General features: G+C 51.6%; 1 protein-coding gene across 1 annotated transcript; it reads right to left on the bottom strand.

Annotated features, from left to right (window-relative positions):
- Positions 1–5,151: 5,151 nt before the first annotated feature.
- On the bottom strand, positions 5,152–6,093 carry LOC138793373 (olfactory receptor 10G7-like). Its single transcript, XM_069971917.1, has one exon. The coding sequence runs from the start codon at positions 6,091–6,093 to the stop codon at positions 5,152–5,154; it is 942 nt and encodes a 313-aa protein (XP_069828018.1).
- Positions 6,094–9,052: the final 2,959 nt, after the last annotated feature.

The following is a 9,052-nucleotide window of genomic DNA, read 5'->3' on the forward strand; positions in this document are numbered from 1 at the left end:
TGGTGTGGTTCTGCAGGGGCATGGAGGCAGGTAAGTAATAAAGAATTATTATTTTGGCCTGGGTTTACCGTTAGAGCAAAAAAAGTGTTTTGAAGTAACATTTTTGGGTGTCATTCTGGTGTTTCCATTCTTGGCCTGATCATAAAGCACGCACACAAGACTGCATAGGCCAATAGGTGAAATTGAAAAAAAAATCACCATCTGCTAGAGGTTATGGTGTTAGGGTATGTGCACACTATGGATTCCAAGCAAAGAACTTAAAGTGAATTCAGCTGCGCGACACCACTTGAAGTTCCGCCTGTCCCACAGGCTCAGTTCTATGCTCAGGCCGATTCCGCCATCCAAAAAATTGAAAAAGAATGCCAATAGAAGCAGGGGTGATTCTAGCCTCTCTGCTGCCCGAGGCGAACTATAGAATGACGCCCCCCCCCCCCCCCCCGTCAATCCGCCCACATTATAATCCACTACTGCCCACCCCCCCCACTGCTGTCCCCAATAAACATAATGTTTGGTCCCTTTCTGCACAGAGGATGTCAGGAGAGGAGGGGGCTAATCCTATAGGAGAGGTCCCAGCAGCACAGAGGATGTCAGGAGAGGAGGGGGCTAATCCTATAGGAGAGGTCCCAGCAGCACAGAGGATGTCAGGAGATGAGGGTGCTAATCCTATAGGAGAGGTCCCAGCAGCACAGAGGATGTCAGGAGAGGAGGGTGCTAATCCTATAGGAGAAGTCCCAGCAGCACAGAGGATGTCAGGAGAGGAGGGTGCTGATCTTTTAGGACAGGTCACAGCAGCACAGAGAATGTCAGGAGAGGAGGGTGCTGATCTTTTAGGAGATGGTCCCCCTCCTCCCCCCTTATAGATGGTCCCCTTCTTCCCCCCCTTATAGATGGTCCCCCCCCCCCTTATAGATGGTCCCCCTCTCCCCCCCCCCTTATAGATAGTCCCCCTCTCCCCCCTCCCTTATAGATGGTCCCCCTCTCCCCCCTCCCTTATAGATGGTCCCCCTCTCCCCCCTCCCTTATAGATGGTCCCCCTCTCCCCCCTCCCTTATAGATGGTCCCCCTCTTTCCCCTCCCTTATAGATGGTCCCCCTCCCCCCTCTTTCCCCCTTATAGATGGTCCCCCTCTCCCCTCTTTCCCCCTTATAGATGGTCCCCCTCTTTCCCCTCCCTTATAGATGGTCCCCCTCTTCCCCCCCCCTTATAGATGGTCCCCCTCTTCCCTCTCCCCCCCCCCTTATAGATGGTCCCCCTCTCCCCCCCCTTATAGATGGTCCCCCTCTTCCCTCTCTCCCCCCCTTATAGATGGTCCCCCTCTCCCCCCCCCCCTTATAGATGGTCCCCCTCTTCCCCCCCCTTATAGATGGTCCCCTCTCCCTTATAGATGGTCCCCCTCTCCCCCTCCCTTATAGATGGTCCCCTCTCCCTTAAAGATGGTCCCCCTCCCCCCCTTATACATGGTCCCCCTCTCCCCCCTCCCTTATAGATGCCCCCTTATAGATGGTCCCCCTCTTCCCCCCCCCTTATAGATGGTCCCCCTCTTCCCCCCCCCCTTATAGACAGTCCCCCTCCCGCCCCTCCCTTATAGATGGTCCCCCCCTTATAGATGGTCCCCCCTCTTTCCCCCCTCCCTTATAGATGGCCCCCCCTTATAGATGGTCCCCCTCTTTCCCCCCTCCCTTATAGATGGTCCCCTTCCCCCCCCTATAGATGGTCCCCCTCTCCCCCCCCCCCCTTATAGACAGTCCCCCTCCCGCCCCTCCCTTATAGATGGCCCCCCTCTTTCCCCCCCCTTATAGATGGTCCCCCCCTTATAGATGGTCCCCCTCTTTCCCCCCCTCCCTTATAGATGGTCCCCTTCCCCCCCCTATAGATGGTCCCCCTCTTCCCTCTCCCCCTCCCTTATAGATGGTCCCCCCTTATAGATGGTCCCCCTCTTCCCCCCCTACCTTATAGATGGTCCCCCTCTTTCCCCCCTCCCTTATAGATGGTCCCCCTCTTCCCCCCCTACCTTATAGATGGTCCCCCTCTTCCCCCCCTACCTTATATATGGTCCCCCTCTCCCCCCCCCCCCCCTGCACAGCAGATAAAACAAAAACAAAAAACAGCACACAACTCACCTGCCCTCCGTTCCCCCGTCGAGCCTCTCTGGTCTGGTCCTGGCTGATGTGCGGCTGCCCGGGGTGTCCCGTCCTGTCCCCGGCAGCGCGCGCATCAGAGAGCTCCCCGTGTGCCTGTGGCTGTGACTTCCGGCGCACGGGGATCTCTCTGATGCGCGCGCTGCCGGGGACAGGATGGGACACCTCCGGCAGCCGCACATCAGCCGGGGGACTAAGGCTGCATTCCCACGTTCCGTGATCCTGACGGATCACGGACGTGGAATGCATTTACCGGAGTCCCCCCGCGCCCGGACAGCATCTGTAATGAGATGCTGTGAGCGGGGGAGACTGTGTTCATAAGCGCCGCGCTGTAGTAACAGCACCACGCGGCTGATTCATTACAGCGCGGCGCTTATGAATACAGTCTCCCCCGCTCACAGCATCTCATTACAGATGCTGTCCGGGCGCAGGGGGACTCCGGTACATGGTACAATCAGTGGCGGATTATAATGTGGGCGGCCGCCCGAACCGCTCATATTATAGTCTGCCACTGAATGCCGCAGGGCCGTTTTAATACATTGGTGGGCCCAGTGCACAGCCCTCAAGAGTGGGCCCCCCCTTCCCTTTCGGCACATTGTATAATGTACTGAATTTGCCCCCACACTGTATCAAGAGCCCCAATACATACAGTAGTTACCTTATAACACTATTTCCACCATACAGTGATTATATATTACATAAAAACTGCACTAAACAAAACAGAAAGATATTACCAATGATACCATTACATAATACCGCCACATCATGACCCCTAACACTACAATCCTATAACAGAGTGCAGTTACATCCAGTGACTCACCGGGGGCGTCTTCTCCAATCAGAGTCTGTCACCTTTTCTTTTTCTCTCCATCCAGCCTGGGCCACCTTGAAGTCTTCCCCTGGCTGTGAATCTTCTCTCCAGAATCTGCCAGACAAATATTTTAGGCTCCAACACATACAGTAGTTAGGTCCCCTGTACCCCTATATAGTAGTTACACCCCTCCGTGCCCCTACATAGTTACACCCCTCTGTGCCTCCATAGTTTTAAGGTGTCCCTGTAGTATATAGCCCCTCATGTGCTCCTCCAGTTATATACAGCCCTCCTGTGCGCTCCCCCATTAGTATATAGCCCCCCTGTGCACTCTCCCCAGTAGTATATAGCCCCCCCTGTGCTCTCCCACAATAGTATATAGCTCCCCTGTGCTCCCCCATAGTATATAGCCCCCTGTGCTCCCCCATAGTATATAGCCCCCTGTGCTCCCCAGTAGTATATAGCTCCCCTGTGCTCCCCAGTAATATATAGCTCCCCTGTCCTCCCCCATAGTATATAGCTCCCCTGTGCTCCCCAGTAGTATATAGCTCCCCTGTGCTCCCCCATAGTATATAGCCCCCTGTGCTCCCCCATAGTATATAGCCCCCTGTGCTCCCCCATAGTATATAGCTTCCCTGTGCTCCCCATAGTATATAGACCCCTGTGCTCCCCAGTAGTATATAGCCCCCTGTGCTCCCCAGTAGTATATAGCTCCCCTGTGCTCCCCAGTAGTATATAGCTCCCCTGTGCTCCCCCATAGTATATAGCCCCCTGTGCTCCCCCATAGTATATAGCCCCCTGTGCTCCCCAGTAGTATATAGCTCCCCTGTGCTCCCCCATAGTATATAGCTTCCCTGTGCTCCCCATAGTATATAGACCCCTGTGCTCCCCAGTAGTATATAGTCCCCTATGCTCCCCCATAGTATATAGACCCCTGTTCTCCCCCATAGTATATAGCCCCCTGTGCTCCCCCATAGTATATAGCCCCCTGTGCTCCCCAATAGTATATAGCTCCCCTGTGCTCCCCATAGTATATAGCCCCCTGTGCTCCCCCATAGTATATAGCTCCCCTGTGCTCCCCCATAGTATATAGCCCCCTGTGCTCCCCAATAGTATATAGCCCCCGTTCTCCCCCATAGTATATAGCCCCCCTGTGCTCCCCTATAGTATATAGCCCCCTGTCCTCCCCCATAGTATATAGCCCCCTGTGCTCCCCCATAGTATATAGCCCCCTGTGCTCCCCCATAGTATATAGCCCCCTGTTCTCCCCCATAGTATATAGCCCCCTGTGCTCCCCAATAGTATATAGCTCCCCTGTGCTCCCCCATAGTATATAGCCCCCTGTTCTCCCCCATAGTATATAGCCCCCTGTGCCCCCCCATAGTATATAGCTCCCCTGTGCTCCCCCATAGTATATAGCCCCCTGTGCCCCCCCATAGTATATAGCTCCTCCTCCCATATAACATTGAAAAAAACAAACACTGTTACTCACCTGGGTCCTCGCGTTCCTCTTCTCTTCCCTCCTGTGGCCGCACTTCCTGCAGTCACAAGAGGCTGCACTCCCCTTACCCTCGCGCCGACGCTCCAGTGACGTCGGGCGCTAGAGGGAGAGTGCGGCCTCTTGTGACCGCAGGAAGTGCGGCCACAAGAGTGACTGACTGACAGGGAGGGAGCCAATGGCTCTCTCTCTGTCAGTGTCGCTGCTGCTGCAGCGCTGAAGCGCCGCAGCAGCAGCGGACGGGGGCAGCGGCGGACGGGGGGGCCCTGCAGGGGGCGCCATGGAGGGGTAAGTAGATTACCCATCCATGGCGCTCCCCCCTGACAGGCTGGTGGCCGGAGCCCTGTGCGACCGCATTGGTCGCACATAGCAACGGCCGGCCTGCTCGGGGGGGCCCCTTTAACCAGCGGGCCCGGTGCACGTGCACCATGTGCCCTCTGGTTAAAGCGGCCCTGGAATGCCGCCCCCATGAAGACAGCTGGTGGCGCCGCCTGAGGCAGACGACTCAGGTCGCCTCATGATTGCGGCGCCCCTGAATAGAAGACAATGGTTATGGTAGATATTTGTTTTATTTTTACAGGTATAGAGGTTACTCTTTCCACCAGTGTCTTTTAGTTCTAAATAAATAATATTAGTTAATAACATTTAATACATACTAGAACATTTAACAAATAAAGGTTTTTTGAAAAACAATGGGCCAATAGTCACATTCCAGATCCAATCTTACGTTTCAAAATGTCAGCAATCGTCCTCTTGATCTCCTCAGTCCTCAGACAGTATATAAGAGGGTTGGCTAAATGTGGCAAATACGAGTGCAGAAAGATGAGCAAGACGCTGAGATCTAGAGAAAGGACCAGTCGGGCGTAATTAGCGATATACACGAATACCCGAGGGAAGTAGAACAAGGTCAGGACAATCCAGTGTGATGTGCATGTAGAGAGAGCCTTCCTCCAACCCTTAGAGTGGTTTAGTGAGATGATGGACAGGATGATGATGGCATAAGATAATATGATGAAAGCCAGTGGTACAAAAAGAAAAACCAAACCATAGGTCAAAATGGCCTCTCGAGTGGCACTAATTTCATCACAGGCCAAACGTAACATGGTTGAGCTGTTACAGAAGAGGTTAACAATTTTATTAGGACCACAGAAGGGATGCTTTAAAATGAGAAGGTTCGTAAGTGTAACCAAAGCAACAAGGAGCCAGAACATCCCACAGGCAACCATGGTGGCTCTGTGGGTGACTATGGATGAGTACCTCAATGGTTTACAAATTGCAACATAGCGATCAAAAGCCATCAACATGAGGATAAACGGGTCTACTCCAGCCAAGAAGTGGACAAAATATACCTGGGTGAAGCATTCAAAGAACGATATTCTTCCACCATCGAACCAGTACTTGGCAATAAATTTGGGTAAGGTCACTGTGTCGAAGAAGAGGTTGGAGAAAGCCAGGTTGGCGATCATGATATACAGAGGCTCATGTAGCTTCTCTTTCATGATGATCAAGACCATTACTGATCCATTTGAAACCAAGGTTATGTTATAGACAATGAACATTGTAAAGGAGAAGAGAATGCCAAACCTTGCTGGAATTCCAGGAAAACCGGTGAGCTCAAAGTAAAATTCACCAGAGTTATTAGCCATAGGGCAACCTAGGAGTTCTGGAGGAGATATGAACAGGAGGACTAGACAGACAAATAGAAAAAATTGTTTATTGACAGCTAGATGTTGTAGAGAAATCCCTGGTGTAGGCGACTACATAGCTTATAGCAAGCCAAAGAGTACAGACTGCCTTCCTCTAAACCAGTGGTCCCCATCCAGTGACTGTCCAGCTGGTGCAAACATACAACAGGCTGTCAGGCATGATAGGAGATGTAGTGTTGTGACAGCTGGAGAGCCACAAGTCAGAGATGATTGTTCTAAATCATATGGCTAGAGGTGTTATGGTGTTGGAAGGTGTGTCCAGTTGTGGTGGTGTTATAGTGTACAGGGTAGGTGTGTCTAATGGATGTGCTATTGCTGTGTGGGTAGGTGTGTGTAGTCAATACAGAACTGCACTGGTACAGTGACAAGCCCATACCACTTGAATAACATCTCTGCATAAAAAACACAGGCTTTTATAGAGACAATCCTCCAGCTTATCAATGTATATCATTAGTAAATGGCTGCTGGAGAATAGGGGACCTCACATGGAGCAGCTGCTGGAGACTGGGAGACCTCACATGGAGCAGCTGCTGGAGACCTGGGGACCTCACATGAAGCGGCTGCTGACGACTGAGGGACCTTTCATGGAGCAGCTCCTGGAGACTGGGGGACCTCACATGGAGTGACTGCTGGAGACTGAAGGACCTCACATGGAGCAGCTGCTGGAGACGGAGAGACCTCACATGGAACGGCTGATGGAGACCGAGGGACCTCACATGGAGCAGCTGCTAGAGACCTGAGGACCTCACATGAAGCGGCTGCTGGCGACTGAGGGACCTTTCATGGAGCAGCTCCTGGAGACTGGGGGACCTCACATGGAGTGACTGCTGGAGACTAAAGGACCTCACATGGGGCAGCTGCTGGAGACTGGGGGACCTCACATGAAGCGGCTGCTGGCGACTGAGGGACCTTTCATGGAGCAGCTGTTGGAGACTGGGGGACCTCACATGGAGTGACTGCTGGAGACTAGGGGACCTCACATGGGGCAGCTGCTGGAGACTGGGGGACCTCACAGGAACTGTTGCTCGAGACTGGGGGACCTCACATGGAGTGACTGCTGGAGACTGAAGGACCTCACATGGGGCAGCTGCTGGAGACTGGGGGACCTCACATGAAGAGGCTGCTGGCGACTGAGGGACCTTTCATGGAGCAGCTGCTGGAGACTGGGGGACCTCACATGGAGTGACTGCTGGAGACTAGGGGACCTCAAATGGGGCAGCTGCTGGAGACTGGGGGACCTCACATGGAACTGCTGCTCGAGACTGGGGGACCTCACACGGAGCGCCTGCTGGAGACTTGGGGACCTCACATTAAGTAGCTGCTGGAGACTAAGGGACCTCTCATAAAATAGCTGCTGGAAACTGGGGGACCTCAAATGGAGTAGCTGCTGGAGACTGGGGACCTCACCTGAAGTAGCTGCTGGAGACAAAGGGACCTCTCATGGAGTAGCTGCTAGAAACTGGGGGACCTCACGTGGAGTGGCTTCTCGACCTCACGTGAAGGGCCTCATGTGAAGAAGCTGGTGGAAACTGTAGGACCTCACATGAAGCATCTGCTGGAGACTGTGGGACCTCTTATTTAGCGGCTGTTGGAGACTGAGGGACCTCAAATGAAGCGGCTGCTGGAGACTGAAGGACCTCACATGGAGATATAGATGCTTTGATATCAGTCACTGTGTAGAGGCTCGCAACTCTGTAGCCCAGAACCTCAATGACCTAAGGGCCCCCCTTCAAGAAGAGTGGGATGCCATGCCTTAGAAGACAATAAGGAGAATTGTGAACAGCACGAGAAGTTGTTGTCAAGATGTAGCTTGGGCCCTCTACCTAATGTGGCTTTTTATAATACTGGAGTATTCTGTTTTGGCATTGGTACAACTGGTCTTAGCATGAGGGTCTGTGTGCAACTTCTACCAATGCATCCTCCAAAGCTGTGCCCCTGGTAGAGCATAAAAACATTTATATTTTTATGTCCAGTTTGACCCTTGGTGGTACCTATGACATACAGTGTATGACATTCACCCCTCTACCATCCTAAAGGCTACAATCATTGGCAGGACCCAAAGTGAATACATTACAAATGGCAAGTCAGTATTATAGATGAGCAGAAATTATTTTACTTACAAAACCCTCTCAGCTGATTCTTCCAGTGACCACCGTCAGTAATGCCATCAGTTACACCAGGATTTATATAGACCACAGACCAGTGTAGTCTCTCCTGGGGACGAGGTCTAACACGGCTAATACCAGAGATGTAACTAATTACTAAGACTGTTCTATGAGCAGAAAACTGTGCGGTCTCTAAGGGGCGCTACCTTTTAATAAGGTCCCCGATGGATCGTACCACTGCAAACCAAGCTAATGGCATAGAATTAGACACTAATAGTGAATTATTTCATCAGAACACAACATATATTAGGCAGGTTATGAAAATAAATAGGTTTTCTTATTTTTATGTCAATAAAATCATGAAATAATCCAATGTTCTCACCGTCAGCTCGCTGTGCTTTGCTGTGTAGGCTGGGACAGAATTTATCATTACAGGGTGAGGTCTGCAGAGTCATACAGCAAATAATACAGACACAACCTATACTGCTACAGAAGTATACCAAAGCCACTATTAGCAGCAATAACACCAAATAAAAGACACATGCCTCATGACTGAATGATACCACCATACTGTAAAAAACGCTATACACAGACCAGCATTACCCCTGTACAGTTACCAGAATATGTAGGTAATTACAGTCTAGTTACATCTATTCAGATAATATCTGAACATTTTTCTCACCTCGAGCACCACCGCCACGGAAGTGCCGTCTTCTACATATTTCTATAGTTACATCTATTGACTTACAGCTAATGGCTCTATGGTAAGTAGTTTTCCATTCTCCCGAGAGGTA

The sequence above is a fragment of the Dendropsophus ebraccatus genome, chromosome 5 (genome assembly GCF_027789765.1).
Source record: "Dendropsophus ebraccatus isolate aDenEbr1 chromosome 5, aDenEbr1.pat, whole genome shotgun sequence".
In the NCBI taxonomy this organism is placed as follows: domain Eukaryota; kingdom Metazoa; phylum Chordata; class Amphibia; order Anura; family Hylidae; genus Dendropsophus; species Dendropsophus ebraccatus.

Bases quoted from the DNA above. Each gene is read 5' to 3' on its own strand.
- LOC138793373 (XM_069971917.1), bottom strand. From the start codon at position 6,093: ATGGCTAATAACTCTGGTGAATTTTACTTTGAGCTCACCGGTTTTCCT.